Genomic DNA, 17,939 nt, shown 5'->3' with positions numbered 1-17,939 from the left:
CTCCCTATTTTAAGGTCATCAGCAACTTTAATTCCTTCTTGCCATGTAATAAAACACATTCCCAGGTTCTAAGGATTGGGACGTGAACATCTTTGGGGGGCCATAATTCTATGACTGAAGACAATGGTCATAAACCCTTGAACCTTTTTCCAGATCCTAACAGAGTTGAGGAGAAGTAATCCTCATGCAGATAGAGAGATTCGTGTTCCTCTTTTTAACATTCCTACATCTACTCGCGATGGACCCCTTCAATGTTTCTCTTGAGTCTTGACATCCACAAGAGAAGCATGGGATAGGTATAATGGGAGATGTTGGACCCAAATGAACAGGCTAATTGGTCCATGAGGAAAGGAAGGGTGGGCTCCTCAACTCACGAACATGGAGCCGTGGCTGGTAGAGAAGGAAGTTTAAGAGCTCCCTCCCTCTTCTCTGTACATATCCTCCAATTCATATTTGGCTATACCAAGAAGACAAGAAGTGGAAGCGCAGCTAACCAAAGTCTTTGATCGCTGGACACATTCTTGCTGAAATAAGCCAAGGAATACAGTTTCTGGCTATCAGGCAGCATCTGTTTCCTACCTATGCTCCCCCTGGTTTGTTTTCGGTTTTGTTTTTCTGGTCATTGGAGGTTGACCACAGCCAGTTTAAGCTGGGACTCACTTCCAGCCATCAAGTATCAAGGTATGCCATGCTCCTTTCTAGAGTAACTTATTTTTCCATGGTTGCCTTTGATCTGCATTTTAACTTAAGGTCTCAAATACATTCCTGTCCGAAGCATTCAGTAAATATTTACGTGAGCTTGTAGGTGCTGGAGATACAAAGACAAAAGAGGACACCATCCCTCCCCCCACCGCAATTTCAGTTCAGTAACTTGACTCTCAATTCTGACCTCTCCTGAGTGGCCCAGCCTCTGGCTTTACTGAGCTCTTGATGAACAGTCCATGTTTCGGACTGTGCCAAAGAGAATTTGACAATCATTTGACTAACTTCACTTATTTTCTTTTAACTAATCTCTTTGGGGTGGAGTGCTCTAAATTTCCCAGAGTGCTAAGAAAGACTGCTAACTCCTACTCAGAATAGGGAAAAATAGAAAAAAAATAGATTTGTGAAAGTAGATTTTCTATTTATGAGAAACCACTTGTTGAGAATGCTGAACGGTGGAGGCTGGTGACATCACCCCTCAGCTGGCCCGTGAACAGGAAGACTCTTAGGCTAGTTACCTAAGTCACAAGGCGTCAGCACACTCTTTCCCTAAAGGCCTTACCAAACAGGTGTGGGCCCTGGCCTGGAATGAACTCTATTTGAACAGAGCTGTTCTATGGATGAGATGGTCATTCGATGTCTCACCTTAGATTCTTCAATTGCAGGGTGGCTGACGGACTTCTCCCAGAATAATGGGGCAGAATTTGCTTTCATAAATTATTATTTTGTTACCAGTCGAAGCCCTAGAAAAAGAGCAGTTTTCATGTAAGAAGCTCGTTCCAATGATTGTGCCAAGGTGACAATAATTACCTCTAACTTTAGAAATGATGACACTATTATATTAAGCTGTTACTAAGGAACTGTTGGAACGCTTCTGCGTCCATCACTGTTGTTGAAATCATTAACATGTTTATTTTGTTTGAGCGCTAGCAAATTCTGTTTGGACAAGAATGCCAGAAAACAGTAAGAGTAGCATTAGCTTAGAGTTTCTTGCACAGAAGGAAACGGCAAAGCTGCTCGGTTGTCCAAAATCCAAATCGACAAGGCCTTTCCTCTAAGTATTTCCCAATTACCTGTTAAATAGAACATCAATTGGACCCTAGGCCTGCTCTATGCCAGGGAGACAGGATTTGCTGCTCCCAGAATTTTAGCCACTCTCAGAGGCTGGTCTGTGGTTTGGACTTGATCAGTGGTTTTTCAATCCTGTCACGTTAGAATCTCTTAGGGAACCCTTTAAAAAAGACTTCTCAGACACCATCTGATGGAATGGATCTGAAATGGGCCCCAGTACTTGGAGATTCCAATGTGGCCAGGTTGAGACCCTCTGGGCTATAGTCAACACTTCAATTCAGAGAACAAAGTGAGCCTCTGAGAGAACTGGATTCAAAGGGGGTGACAATCAATGCCTTCTGTAGCAAAGATGAGAAGTGACGTGCCAAGCAGCTAGGACAGGAAAAGGTCGAGGTATCATCTTGTTATTTTCTTATCCAAAGAGAGACTCTTGTGTTAATGAAAGTGTCATCAGTAGGCAGAGGACAAAGGATTCACTTTAAGACCAACATTTAGAAATGACAAGGGTACTGTCAAGCACCCAACCCAATGACTGGTGAAAATGGGTACTCGATGTTAATTTTAAAAAGTGCAACAACGTGTAATGGCTGTACATAGCTGCACTGTCCAATATGGTTGCTACTAGCCACAGGTGGCTATTTGAATTTAAATGAATACCAATTAAAAATTCAGTTCCTCAGTTGAACTAGCCACATTTTAAGTGTACAGGTGGCTAGTGGTGGCCATATTGGACAGCAAAGCTAGAGAACATGCCCATCATCACAGAGTTCTAGTGGTGGACAGAGGCAACCCCTCCTATGTGGTGCTTTATAATTTATTCACGTGAGCAAAGAGTACGTCTCTGTTACTACGAACACCCGAAAACATCAGCAGATAACCATTTGTAAACACGCATTGTTAAGCCATTGGAAAGAATTCTGAAACGAGGACAAGGAAGTAAAAACCGACACTACAGTGCAGTGCTCTTCAGCAGCTTCATGGAACCACACACAGACTCTTGAGTGAGGGTCTCTTTGTGAGTCTAAACCATACTTACTTGCTGAATTTCAAACAGGGCAGGAGTGGCTGCTACAAGAATGCTCTTCCCCAGATGTGAATGATGCGTTAGCACAGTGACCGCTGGATGGACGATTTAAGAACTCTAACTAAAACCACTGTCGCTTTCAAGAGTCAGTGGTTTGGTATTCTTTGGGCAAGATACAGCACAACATGAAAGCAGCTGATCAGTAACTGCTTCACATTTTAGGTTTTAAAGAGAGCCCTGTAACATCAGACCTGGAAAGAACCCTGAAATCATGCAGTCCAACTCCCTAATTTAATAGATGAAGATACCAAAGCACAGTTAACAGGGAGCTGGTAGGGGAACCAAGGCAAACATGCTGATTTCCTGACATTAATACTCCCCAGGAATCATCCAAACCGAAGTTTCTTGCCTCAAGCTTTCTAGACGTTTTGTTTTTTAGTGATGAGAACACAGGACAGGCAGTTGTGCGGCTCTCAAATTTGAAAAAAGACACCCATTCATCACTGAAGACTTAGTAAAAGAATGACGCATTGGCAAATAACACGAAGACCCCATCTCTTAGTCAGGAAGTACCTAAGTGCAGCCAAGTGTCTTTGGAGGCACTGGGTTCTGGTGTCAGTGCTGCACCAGCTCCTCAGAAGAGACCATGGAACCAACAGCAGCAGTTTCCAACTTACATTTTTTAAAAGAATTCCCCTGGGGCATTTGTTAAAATCAAGATTCCTAGGCCTCCACCCCAGAGAATCTGAATCAGAAGAGCTGAGGCAGAGCCCAGGAATCTGCATTTAACCAGCATCTCAGGTAATTCTGGGGTAGGTGGTCCACGGCCAGTCAATCCCAATTTGTCCAGGACAGTCCCAGTTTACATCTGTTGACGTGGTTTACAGCATAATTATTAACAGTGCTCGTTCTCACTGTCAAAAGTGTCCTGGCTTGGCCGATATATTATATAGTCCCCTTTCTCCAATCCCTGGATCGTACTATGAAAACTACCGCTATAACGATTCACTGTTAAGCAGTTTATTTTGCCAGTAGGATGTTCCCCCCAAAGGTGAGCTGTATGTTCCCTGCCACAGAGAATCCAAAGGACCTGTTTTTCCTCTGAGTGATCATAAACATTTTAAAATGCACTCCTGCCCATATCCCAGCAACTTGCAAAGGTGCTTCGTGCTGTTCACGTACTGAATTCCAGAAACGGAGCGAGCAGAAGGCGGAGCTTACAGGTGGGACGGATGAGACTACAGACAAGAGCTCAGGAAAAGACCACACGGACGCACAGTGAAACACAACTACCACTTTATTGTTCGATGACTGTAGTACACAATTGTCCATGTGCTCCAGGACGCGTCTGGCTCTGACACACACCAAGGATGGCTCCGCGACTGATGCGGGGAACATGATCTGAGCCACACACTTCCCCGGTCATGTTTTTCCAACAATCACAAAAACAAACCACTTTTCTCCACGGAACGTGGCGCGACAAATTACCTCAAACCAAAGTAATTCTTCACTTGTAACAGTGTGTACCAGCCAGGCCACAGAACACGAGGGGCCGGGCTTCCCTCTACAAACCACAAGGCAGCTCGTGAACACCGGACACACGCGTACATTTCACTGTAACTGAGCTGACAGCTGCCCAAAGCCAACCAGGTCAGATTTGGACTTAGGGGTACAAACACTGTAATGAACTTTCATTTCATATATACGTTACTCTACTTCTCTTGTTAAATCAGCTATTGCTCCCAGTTTAGACATTGCTTTTATGAGTTAAGGAGTTATGATGGAAGAAATCAGTCGAGTGACTTCACATTTCAATGCAGCATTAAATATGTTCACAATGGTATATTTTACTCCACGTTGACTTTTCTTATTTGGTTCAAGCATTTCTTAACTATTCACAACTTGTGTTCTAAATCTGGGAAATATTGAAGTTACAAGCACTCATGTACTTTCGTGAGGATGTGAACTTAGACCAACAGATGGCACGATGAGTATATAAACCTGAAGCAGCAATTACAATCTCAGATGACTTTAACACCAAGGAACTCTGCAGAGATCAGGGTTAGCCAGGATGCTAAAGTGATAGGGTTCACTCTCCTAAAACATGCGTCATGTCGTCCAGGACGGACTCGAGCACAGCCTGGGTTTTTAATCAGAGTGGAGCATTCGGTTCCAGTGCAGCACAGCAAGAGGACAGAATAACAACAAGGAACGTAAGAGAAACGATGGAAGAGGCAACAGAGCTCAGTTCCTCCGACACTGAATATAGCCAACTTGCACTTTTTAAATACGTAATACTTTCTACTTTCTAGGTAAACCTTGCCTTGGCTGTCTCCTCAGAGCCAAGATACCTTTAGTTTGGTCTAGGCTAAAAAAGAATTTTAAGCATATGCACAACTTATTGGTCAAATTCACGTGCCAGCTCTAACAGGAATTTTCAAAGTAAAAAGCAAGATATCGAAGGACTTTATGTGATGCTTTCCCCTGGAAGAGTTACACAGGCAGCTAGAGAAAAAGGGAGCAGATACAGGATCTTGGCAGGCCCCTTCTATCTTAGGTTTAATGCTGGTTGTAACAACCAGGCAAAACCCGCGTCCTGATGGCGATCGGCAAGCCACGCTGCGAAGCCTGCGATCTTGCCTGGTCCCTCTCCAACGGCAGGTGGTTTTCAGTGTTTTCAGATCCCTACACTTACAGGCTGTAGCTGTAATTATTCTAAAACATTTGTTCTAATTAAACATGGGGAATAGTAACCTCAGCAGTGTTTTAGATAAAGGCACAGGCCAATTCTTAATGTAAATATAGTGCCTTTTAAAATACTGACTGAGGTTTCCCATGGATATAAAAGTTCAAGTGACAAAAGAAGATGGAATTTATAAGAAAGGGGTGCCATGATGTATTATAAACAGCAATATAACATTTTATACTCATCCTGCCTGTTTTCGCCAACCCCTCATCACTCCTCTTGTATATCAAGCATGGCCAAACGGCAAATGCCTTTGACGCCCAGTGAGATTTCACTTTTGTCATTGCCTTTTTTTTTTTTTTTTTTTTTGCGGTACGCGGGCCTCTCACTGTTGTGGCCTCTCCCGTTGCGGAGCACAGGCTCCGGACACGCAGGCCCAGCGGCCATGGCTCACGGGCCCAGCCGCTCCGCGGCATGTGGGATCTTCCCGGACCGGGCCACGAACCCGCGTCCCCTGCATCGGCAGGCGGACTCTCAACCACTGCGCCACCAGGGAAGCCCTGTCATTGCCTTTTTAATGCCTGGCATATATGAAGAGCCAAAACAGAACTGAATGTTAAGGTTCTTTCCATTTTCTCCCAAAAAGAATCTCAAGGTAAGAATATTTTAAAACATTAAGTAGTTCTGTAATCAGTAAGCATTCCATTCTAAATGTGTCATTTTCAACGAATTTGGAAGGCAGAGATGAACTGAAGAGCCATTAAGCCAGTCATAAGTGCCAGGATTAGACATTTCTTCACTTCGCTAACTGCAGGGCGAACATATTGCTTAGAGTACATATGATCTTTGACATTTGTGCTGTTTCGGCCCATTTGCAAAAGTCAGCAGGCCATTCTGAGGTTGGCAAAAGTTAGAATTATTTAATAGAATGTGCTTTTAAGTGAAATTTTATTATCCCAAAAGGATTCAAATCCAATGGGAAACAGAATCTTCACTGAGACGCCAAGAAGCAAAATTATCAACAAAATCAAATTCCAGGATTTTTCTATGAAAATCTCAGAGAAGCGCGATAAAGAGGTCTTTGTATACCTACTAAACCTAGGACTTTTAGGTGTCCTTTTATCACGGAAAAGCCTAGAAACACGTAGAATCTGAGTGCTGCTAAGAGCGAAGTTCAAGTTTCTTGGGTGATCTTGTGTTCCTGAGATGACAATACTTTCGAAACTCTAGCTCTAGAAATTTAGACAAGAACTATCAAATCTGAGCACACCAGGATAGACTTTCAGAGATTTTCATGGGGATTCTTATCAAAGGCTATCCCTGAGACATGCAAGGGTAGTGAAAATGTAATTCTCTGAGTACAAAAAAATATAACTTATAAAATCAATTTGATCTCTTCACTTCTCCCTTTAAAGAAATTACTAAAATAAAAAGATTTATTATTACAGTCTAAACTCTTCTGTTCTACTTTATTTAAAAAAAAAATTATTTTATTTAGGGAGAGGCCAGGCACGGGCGGGATGCTTTCACATACATTCTCTCTCTCCCAATACTTCTCTTAAAAGATCACTTCTTTAAAGGTACAGAAATAAAAATAGACTTCTTACAATTATAACAAACTTAGTGGGATGACAAAATAGTTGCATTTTAAAGAATGCAACTGCAATTCTTCAGTTTTGGAAACTATGTAACATGAAAAAGTTAAGCAATGGAATGGAATCCTCAAATGATGAGAACTTTTAAAGAATGCAATAACCATTTTGTACTTTTGGAAAATGTGATATGAAAAACAAACCCAAAATACCTCTCTATGTAAATGAAAGCTCAAGCCATAGTAATTCAAAATTAAAATGATTTACATAATCTACTATACTTTGTGTTTTTTTAGTAATTAACCTTCCTGAGGCTGATTTTGTTCTCCTTGGTGTTTGCTTAACTAAAGTGCTTAATAAAATTTCTACAGAATATATTACCCTCTTCATAGATGAATATTATTTTCAACTACAATCTGACAAAAATCTAACTACACTTAATTATGCCTGATTAATCCAAATGTCACTGAGAGATTTATAGAACAGAGAAATATTTTTCAGGTTAAATTCATCCTCTTTTCCACCGCAAGCTTCCTGGATCCACTATTACCACAAATCTACTACTCATTTCTCTAACGTTAAAAGAAAATCCCACCAAAAATATTGCCAATAGTCCAAACTGGACCGTGGGACTCCAGGTATCAAACTCTACTGCTTATCCTTTTCAAGAGATGTGCAGACTCCATCAAAGACTGAAGTCACCACTTCAAACTGCGAAGTGAGCCACCCCTGCAGAGTCTGGCAGTGGTGGAGGGAAAAGGATACAGAGAGGGGAAGTCAAATACTATTACGGATTTATTAAACGCTGCGAGGATATGAATGCAAGATAAGGGGTGGGCTTTCTTTTAATGCAGGCACTTAACTGCATCAGACATTTGTTTGGAGGCTTTCAGTAGTGATGCCCTAAGGTGCTTTCATTTATATGCAAATAAGTCAATTTAAAGGATGACAAATCGGCTCTACTTATGGGAATAATTCAACTCATCCCCTCTCCTGCTCCAGCACTCGGCTCTACCCTCCCTGGGACCAGCCAGGCAGGTGTCAGAAAACCGAGTGTCCTCCCCGGCTTTGCTGCTGCCTCCGAGGGAGCAGTACCACCACCGAGAGCCACCTGTGTCCCAACACGAGTAGCTGCCCGCGTCCGGCTCCACTGACCCCATCACTGGGATCCTAGGCAATTCAAGTCCAGGTTTTATAGACAGATGAAAGAAAAGGCAGAAACAATGGTTTCTCAAGGATTCTGTGACCTCGATATTGCTGTCATTTTATTTTCTTCATTTTGGGGGTTGAACACAGCTAATGCCAACCTACGGACTTGAGAGGGAAGCCGCCTCGGCTAAGCCTTTCCTCCACGTCTCAAACCAGTTCGCAAGCGTTCACGTCCTCCTGACAAGCAGCTCTTTTCACTCCAGCATCATCAGCCAGAAGCTGGAATTGGGGAAGATTTGGTTTCAATCATGATTTCTGAAGTTCTACAAAGACACGTCTGGAAGCTGCTCTGATCGCATTTTCGTTACGAGGAAACAGCAGCCCACACCATTCAGTGCAATGTGACGATCAAAGCTGGCTCCTCTCACCTTACCACGTTTCCCCGCAAAGGGCTCAGCCGGCTCCTGGACCCAAAGTCACAGCGCCCCGTGGAGCCAGGCCCAGAAGGCGGCCTCTCCACGTGCAGATGAACAGATACAAAGGAGACAAGAACTCAGGGCTCACCAATGCCTCCTCGTCCAAGGAACCCATCCATCCGTGACAATGAAAACAACAGTTACAGGGTTCGGTGCCTCCACCACCACTCGTCCTTTGCAACCCCCTTCCCGCCTTTATTTTTCTCCCAACTGTACTAGAAACTTTCCTCGTTGAGTGTCTCGTCTGATCCCCCAGCCCGAACGTGAGCCCCGCGAGGCCAGGACTTCCGTCTGCTGTCATCACTGCCACGTGCCCAGCCCTGGGCACTTCTAGCGCGCTGCAGATGCTCGCTATTATTTAAACGGAGGAATGAACACGGCTTTCCTTTCCACAACTCCTCTGTCTGCCACCTTCACTTCTTCCGTCCCTCACACATGGACACGTGTTCCATTGTGCGCTTCACACCAGGATGGAACCAGGGCCAACACTCTGACCTGAGGGGAAGGCACTGCACAGGGTGGAGTTAGATGCACCGAGCAAGGCTGTCACCCCTGCTCCTTGATCACTGTGTTCGGCTCTGAAGGTGAGGAAAGTGTGCCCAGTGGGATACGCTGCCCACTGAGGAAAGGAGGCTTCAATCCTACAAATAGGCGAAATAAAACCCCCAATCTGTGATCCCCCTATAAATGCACTTTTGAAATGTCAGTTTGTGTGACAGTAGGTCCCAGACCTACAAACCATCTCAAGGTATATTCATGAATATCAGCAATCATCCTGATGAGGACTTGACTCCTTTCTGTTTCTTAATGAACCACATTTTAAGACGGGCTGATGAAAAGACAGGTAAGAAAACCTGTGTCACAGTAAAGCTCTCACGGGGTCACCACCCTCCGTTGGGCAGCTCAACTAGCAACCTGTCAGTAAAAACTAGTTTAAACTTCTCCTGATAATTCTGATTATGTGCTAGTTTGAAATATTCCATCATATTTAATTAACTAATAAATCACTGTCAATGGCTGGTAACTTTTTCAGTTCATGAAAATGTCACATGCCCCCTGTTTTCAAACCAGAAGGTACTGATCTCTCTAATCAATGGACCAGGAACCCAAGTTAAAAGTTATCTTTCCACAAAGAACAATAAACAAAAATCCTGTATTAAGTTATTAATGGTGCTTTCCTACTAGCGATATTGGTTCCATCTGTTGACTAACATACAGCTTATGATTAGGAAGGACATTATCTTCAAAGTCAATGTTTAGGCAGCTGGACTGCTGGGAAGATGGCAGAGTAAATTCATGTTTATGTAAGTGCTCCTGCCTTTCAACACATACATCCAAAAGCTGCAAAAGAAGCTGTCTATGGGGAAACTAATAAAAAGCCACCACCCCATACCGAGGACTCCAGGAGAGCGTCTGACAACCAAGCTGAGGACTAATCAGAGGAGGGTTCTCGAAGTTGTCAAGCAGGCCACAGTTGCTGGGCAGTTGTTGAGAGCGTTCCAAAGGACTCTACCAATCATTTCTTAACTTGGAGAAATAAAGCCTCGTGGCGGTCAAGACAAGCTGAGGGCACACTGCGTGGGCATGTTTCCCGAAGCAAAAACTAGGAGGGGAGGTTGACATCTCAGGTGCGCCGTTTGTGTGCAGAGGAGAGAAACAGTAACTCTGGAGCCAAACACACAAACACTGACTACATATAACCCAGCAGAGCAGAGGCAACAAGAAAAAAGCAAAATAACACAAAAGGAATGAAAGAAGCAAAACACAGAAAAACGCACTCTGGAAACAGAATCATTTCAGAATCCACGAAAACAGAGTTCAGCTTCCCAAGCAACGAAAAAAAGGAGTCAAAGAGGAAAACACAATGAGAGAAAAAGCTGGCAGAGCTAAGGAAAGACACAGAGGGAAAAAAAAAAAAAAAAAAGAAAACTGCAGCAGAAGTGAAAGCCACATGGCAAGCACTGGGGCCCAGAATCAATACCACAGAAAACAGAATCAGTGAAATGGGAGGTTAAGACCTGAGGGAAAAAAATCACACAGCAGGAAGAAAGACAAGGAGACCAAAAGCAATCAAAGGAAAGATAAATGTGAAGGACAGAGAACAGAGAGTCAATATAGGGGCAGATTGTTGAACAAGAGAGCCGATAAACCGGTAAGAAACGCAGAAAGGCCCGAATGTCAACGTCTGATGCTCACTGAGGACCAGAAAAAGCCAACAGATAACTCTTGGCCCCGAGACACACTCGAATGAAGTTACTGCATTTCAAGGATAAACAAGAAATCACAAGTACTCAGGGCAAACAAGCAGTTCATCTACAAAAGGGGAAGAAAAATCTGTCTGGACTCGGCCCTCTCAGACCCACCACACACTAGAAGACAATAGAGTGATGTCTCCAAAGAACTGAGGGGAAAAAGACGTGATCCAAGAATCTGAGAGACAGCCAAGTTACTGTTCATAAAAGACGGCAACAGAAAGGCATCTGTAACTATGCGAGAAAATCCAACTGAAACTGTAATCCAGTCCACCGAGAGATAAAAGCATCGACTCTCGAACGTGGAGTCGTTGTATGAGAAGGCTGGCAGTGAGCACTGAGTTCATTCAAACATAGAATTAAGTCTAAATAACTCCAGTAATTACCAACAGTTATACACTTTAAAGTCGGCTGCCTTTCTAGGTGACAGCCGCCAAATCCATTCGATCATCTCCACTAACTATGCCAAGATGAAAACACACAAGAGAAAACCTCTCCTGAATGAAATTCTCTGACACTACAGAAAAATTTTGGTTTATATCTTACCCTTGAGGGTTAATATACCCAAGAAATTCCTCAAAAAAGAGATAATGCTAGTTACCTGGGGCATCGCTGAGAGCATGGACCTAGGAACAAGAAGACCCAACTACTCAACTTTGGTTCTTCCATGCCACCGTGGCAAACCACTGAACTGCTTTGGAACTCATATGAAAAAGAGAGATAATACCTGCATGGTCCACCACGTGGCATTGGAAGGATCAAATAGGACGCTGTATGCGAAAGTTCTCTGGAATCTATAAGCAAGGGCATAAAACCATGTCACCGGACTGGATGGCAAGAACCCACTATATTAAGGAGTCAAAATCAGTCATTCAGAGACAAAGAAAGGATCAGATGGCTCCCATGGATCCATCACTACTTCCTTCCTCTTGTTTCTCTCCATTTTCAAGTCACCCCTTAGCACTATAAAAAGGAAATTCAGTACTTCCACAGCTCACAGCTCCTGACCTGAATTATTTTTAATTTGGAAACAAAGACAGTTGCCCACCATCCAAGGTAAATGTCTGTCAATCTCCATTCACTAATTCAGCTAATACTCATTAAGCACCTACTATGTTCCAGGTCCTACTTCAAATAGTAGACACTGTCCCCAAATACTTAAAATAAAGTTGAGTAAATGAGAGGGAAATGCAGGGCAATTTGGGAGGACTAAACAAATTTAGCTGAAAGACGGTTAATGTCTATGTACTTTACAACATGTAGAAATGTGACCAGATACATAGAGACAAAGCACAGCAACCAGCCAGAGGGATGCGCCTAGGTTCAGGGAATGATGTGTGACCATCAGGAAGGATAAACTGATATTTGGGGCAGCTAAATTGTGTGAATGCAAGATATTCTGAAACTCTTCTTATGGTTGCTTCGGAAGCAAAGTTAATTTCTTAATGCAGAAAACAAAGACAGGTGAGGCAAGACTGTCCCGGTGTCAGATGGATATGAGTAAGCCAAAAGGTGTATCAGTAGAGGACTACCAGTTAAGTCATTAAAACACTGAAAGGAATCTTTACTTTTGAAAAAGACCTAAAAAGGGAGGAATATCATAGGCTTTTTTCACATCAGCTTTTCCATCTGCAACCTTTACATGGAGCTTGGGGTGAGGGCATATCAATCAATGGGAATTCCTCAAGCACACAGAACAAAGCAGGAGGGAACACTCTGGAATCTGCTGCCTCCTTCCCTTACAGCATATCACAAGTGAAAGTGTAAAGGGCTATGGTTGGGAATGCAGGCCAAGTAAGATACTGATAGATGATTTGAAACTTAGAAGAAAGCTGGAGTCTTTAAAAATAAAGGGCTATTATTTTTACATCTTTATACCACAAGGAAACAATCATATGGAACAGCCCCATTTGGGAATGAGACACTGACTCAGTCTTCAGGAAACAGACCTCCATACGGACCACCTCATCACCCGTATCTTGGAAGTACGTCGGTCTTTTTCTTACCTGACTAATTATGAGTCCCCTGATGACAGCCTTCTAAGGATGGGAGAGATGAGGTCTTTCTAAAGATGAAGGAACTAATCATGAGCTCAGGTAACATGATAAAATGAAAGAATATCAGATTTGGTGGAACTAAGAGAAACAGAGGTAACATCAAGCCAAGCGCAGCTGGTCAGCGCACAACTCCACCCAGGGAAAAACTGTGACTAAAGGAGGAGGAATACTTTACAAGCGACAGCTCTGAACTCAGTGAATTCAATACTTAAACACTGGATGGGAACATTTATATGGATGTTAAAAGAGAGCAGAAGTCAAAGTAGATCATAAATATACGAAAAATTATAGTGAAGAGAAACACATCCTGTGGAGCTTTATAACTTGTGAATTTTAATCTGGACTCTCAGCTTCCGTTTCTAGGAGTAAATACAACATGGCTCCTCTTTCCTCACCTCAAGTCCTCTGCCAAGTCCACCTTCCAGCAAAAAATCAACTATGCTGAAAATCAGATAGACAATTCTAAAACCGGCTAAACTTCATGAAAATATAAATTATGAAGACCTGGGGCATTTTTCAAAATAAACTAGAAAGAACTTTTCCCTTCGGTCTATTTTACAACTAGTAAAGTGCATCACATAGGGACTTAGAAAACTACAAAGGAATATAACATGACAAAAGGACAGTATTCAGAGGTAAAACTGTTACATAAGCATAAAAATTCCACTTCCCACTCTTTACGAACTTGATAACGACCAGAAGGTAGACTTTCACTTAAGATCTTTGAAACCAAGCAGTTAAGTGAAAAATTCCAAGACAACTTTTGGAATGCTTTAATTGACAGAATGGAAGTATACAAATGAATTTCAAAATAAAACCTATGCGTCCAAGAGGAAGATCTAACACGAAAGTACCCATACCTCACAATGAGAATCCGGTCAGATGGAAGAAGGCCAAAGTCTAAATCAGAGAGTGAGGAGGGATGCATAAGAGAAAGGAAGGGCCCAGGGACCGAATTATCAAGACATGCTAAGCTGACGTCCTCAACTTCCGGACTCCCCAGGCCTTAGCTGGTGGTTTGGGACAAACATGGTATTTGGTCACAAAGAGCAACAGTAGAGATCGGCTGTATCTGCAGTGGGGAGGGAGCTGAGAAATCTGGGGAGACTGTAGACACTCTATGATAACGAGGACAGAGGTATGAGGACGCGAGTGCTAACGAGGTTCTGTGTCCCCTTATGACAGGCGCCAACCAAACCACGGCAACGTACTACGAAAAATGACTCAAGTTATTACTTTAGTGGAAGATCTGAAGTAGCTACAGGAAACTTCTGTGGAAAAGGTCCACCTCATACAGAGAGCAAATACACATTCAAACACTGGATTAACTATAGTGCCACACGCAGAGTTGGTGGAGGAAAGGAGTTCTTTCTGGGTGACTTGCAGAAGACCATCTTTTCTTCATGGAGAGGACCGAAGCATTCAGTTCTTTACAAAGTTCTGTTAGTCTTGAACTTGTCCCTACAAAGAAAATAATGGGAATATCCACAGTGAGTTTATGAGGACAACCTTCTCTATTTTACGCGAGACTTACTCAGAGCATTTAGTTACAGTGATGATGCAAAAACGCGTGCCTTATCTCAGAATTATTCTCTACGGTTACTACAGAAAATGAATGACCATTTAATGACTTATATACACTTTAAAAAAGTTCTTTCCTCTCAGTTAAAAACCTGATTAGAAATGAGGAATCACTGCTAATGGGTATGGGGTTTCTTTGGGGGATGGTGAATACGTTCTGAAATTAGACAGTGGGTGAGGATCACACAACTCTGTGAATATACCAAAAGCCACTGAATTTGTACACTTTAAAAGGCTGCATTATATCTCAGTAAGGCTGTAATTAAAAATCTGCTTAGGAAATAAATTTTCTTAGGATTTCTCTTTCCCCTAGTGAATTTACCATTCCTACTAAATACTTTCCCAAGGTGGCCACCAATTATGCTATTTGTATAACTGAAATATCAGGCTAACCATTTTAAAATCTTAAAAACTGCTTCCTGCTAAAATTTGTCTAAGATGTTAGAAACGAAGGCTCATACTTAGTCAGCAGTATACAGCCTCCTAAACTATTTAAAGTTTTAAGTAGACTTTTTAAAAAATTTTATTTATTTATTTATTTTTGGCTGCATTGAGTCTTTGTTGCTGCGTGTGGGCTTTCTCTAGTTGCGGCAAGCGCAGGCTTCTCATTGCGGTGGTTTCTCTTGTTGTGGAGCATGGGCTCTAGGTGCGCGGCTTCAATAGCTGTGGCTTGAGGGCTCTAGGGCGCAGGCTCAGTAGTTGTGGCGCACGGGCTTAGGTGTTCCGCGGCATGTGGGATCTTCCCAGACCAGGGCTTGAACCCATGTCCCCTGCATTAGCAGGCGGATTCTTAACCACTGTGCCACTGGGGAAGTCCTAAACAGCCTTTAAAACAATATTCAACAAAGGCCATCTTTTAACAATCCAAATGGACCTTAATGTTTATAAAGACTGCTTATGTGCTACTCAAATAACTCCCCCTACCGGAGCCATGGCTGGAATTAACTGCTCACACTGATGCCCAACATGCTACCTGACTTACATACGGACTGAAAATGGAATCAAGGGAAACTGATCCACGGCTTTCAAGCTAATTTAGCTTAATCTCCGCCAGGGATGGTGTGCGTATGTGTCTACACACACCTGTGTGTACACTCACACTCACGTGCACAAACCAAACTCCTCTAGATTGCATCATTTGAGGTGAGTGACCAGTCCGGCAATATTGCACAGAGGTCCATCACAATACTTCCGTAGAAAAGAATAAACATCAATATAGATAGCCTTTATATCATTCATCAGAAAAGACCAATGCTACTATAAAGGTACAAAATCACAAAGCTATATAAACTCTATTTGCATACAAATACCTTTCTGTTGCACTATGTTAGGAATCAAGGTTTTCAGAGTAAGAGGAAATATATACAATTAAAAGATAATAGCGAGGGACTTCCCCGGTGACGCAGTGGTTAAGAATCCGCCTGCCAATGCAGGGGACACGGGTTCGAGTCCTGGTCCGGGAAGATCCCACGTGCCGCGGAGCAACTAAGCCCGTGCGACACAACTACTGAGCCCACGTGTCACAACTACTGAAGCTTGAGCGCCTAGAGCCCGTGCTCCACAACAAGAGAAGCCACTGCAATGAGAAGCCCATGCACCGTAACAAAGAGTAGCCCCCGCTTGCCACAACTAGAGAAAGCCCGCATGCAGCAACGAAGACCCAACACAGCCAAAAATAAATAAATAAATAATTTAAAAAAATATTAGCGAGAAACATTACAATGTTAAAATCGAATAAAAATATCAATATGATCTTAAAAAAGGTATGTATTTTATAGTTCTGCCCAGAAAAGGGGTCTAGAAAAGGTATAATGTACACCTCCAACACCCAGATTAGGGTCTCTAACACCCATTAAAAGGAAACAGGAGTCCTTGAGGAAAATGGCTGATTCTAGGCAAAGTGTAAGATAAGCCTAGGACATCATCTTGGGCCAGAAAGCAAGGAAGCTTTCAAAGATGAATACGGTTTTATCAATGGAACACAAAGGATCTGGCTCAAAATAGCTTCCAATGGCCAAAGGTGTGCCAGTTTTAGCATCAAAAAGATGGCCACTACATGCAATGACATAGGTGAACCTCACAGAAAGCCAGACACAAAAAGAGCACACACTGTATCTTCCTTTTGTTTTAAGTTCAAGCAGTGAGAGAGTCAGACACAGTGATAGGTGATAGAGTTGGAATAATTGTTACATGGTAAGGAGGGAAAAAGGAGGAGAGTCTGACTAGAAAGCAGCCTTTTCACGTGCTGGAAATATAGGTGTAAAAATTCATTAAGTTATAAACTTAAGATCTGAACACTTTTTATATGTATGTTAAATATTGACTGAAACATATCAAAGCAATAAAAATCTACAATATCCATAATAATACTTAAAAAAGAGAAAGCCAGAAACTCACTGGTCAAATTTAAGGTGGTTTTTAACTCAACTTCTTACCTTGAAAATTGGTAATTAAAGGGAAAGACTGAAATGCTTATCCTGCCTTGCCAGGAGGAACTGTACTTCAAAAGGTACCTAAATGACCTTAGTTGTTGAGGAAGAACTTTATAGGAGAACGTCAGCTAATAATTGTCAAAGGAATGATACTAACAAAAAAAAACCTCATCATTTTATAAACATTAATGAAGTTACTGATTAAGGCCAAAGTTATCAGCTGGTGCTAAAAACCATTAGGTGACGGTTGCATGGTGCCGAAATAACATGACAAAATAACACTACGCAGATTACTTTCTGGTTGAGAAGGGAAAATTAACTATACTATGGAGGGATCAGACAGCCATCACCTGAATTACGGTCAGTCTTAACATTACTAATGGTGGATCAACCAGACATCATGGGTCTCAGAGTGTAATTCCGCAAGAGTATTTATGAAATATTCTAGCAAAAAAATGCTCCACTGAGCCTTTAGATGAACTTCCAGTTTATGGGAGATACAGGGAAAGGGGGACAAATTAAATAAAACTTCAAAGACAAAATCAAACAAATCAAGGTGGGACATTTTTGCAGGACAACTGGTATGGTCCAACAACAAAAGATTGTTCTAGATTAAAAACAGCTTGAGACCTACTCAGATGTGTTATGTGGTCTTGGAACTGATTTGTTGTTTGGACAAATCAGGGGAATTTTCACGATGAAAATGTATTGACATGGAAAGGTGGAGATGGTTAAATGAAATAAAACTAGGTTGTACAATAGTATGAAAAGTATGATCTCATTTGGGGAAAAATACACATACACGTACACAAACAGCAAAATAGCTGGAAGAACACAGATAAAGCTCTAAGAATGGTAATCTCTGGGTTATGGGAATACAGCAGTTTCTCTTTTTTTCTTTTTTTGCTTTTTTTATA

At 42.2% G+C, this 17,939-nt stretch overlaps 1 protein-coding gene across 1 annotated transcript in view; it reads right to left on the bottom strand.

Moving 5' to 3' along the window:
• Positions 1–10,421: 10,421 nt before the first annotated feature.
• Positions 10,422–17,939, bottom strand: part of PDK3 (pyruvate dehydrogenase kinase 3) — a 70,130-nt gene continuing 62,612 nt past the window's right edge. The window contains exon 12 of the mRNA XM_082864750.1: positions 10,422–14,470. Within this exon, the coding sequence (XP_082720876.1) occupies positions 14,440–14,470 (31 nt within the window). The 3' untranslated portion in view covers positions 10,422–14,439. The remainder of the gene's footprint in view (positions 14,471–17,939) is intronic.

The sequence above is a fragment of the Leucopleurus acutus genome (assembly GCF_964270905.1).
Source record: "Leucopleurus acutus genome assembly, chromosome: X".
NCBI lineage: Eukaryota > Metazoa > Chordata > Mammalia > Artiodactyla > Delphinidae > Leucopleurus > Leucopleurus acutus.
This window is presented reverse-complemented; position numbering and strand designations above follow the sequence as displayed.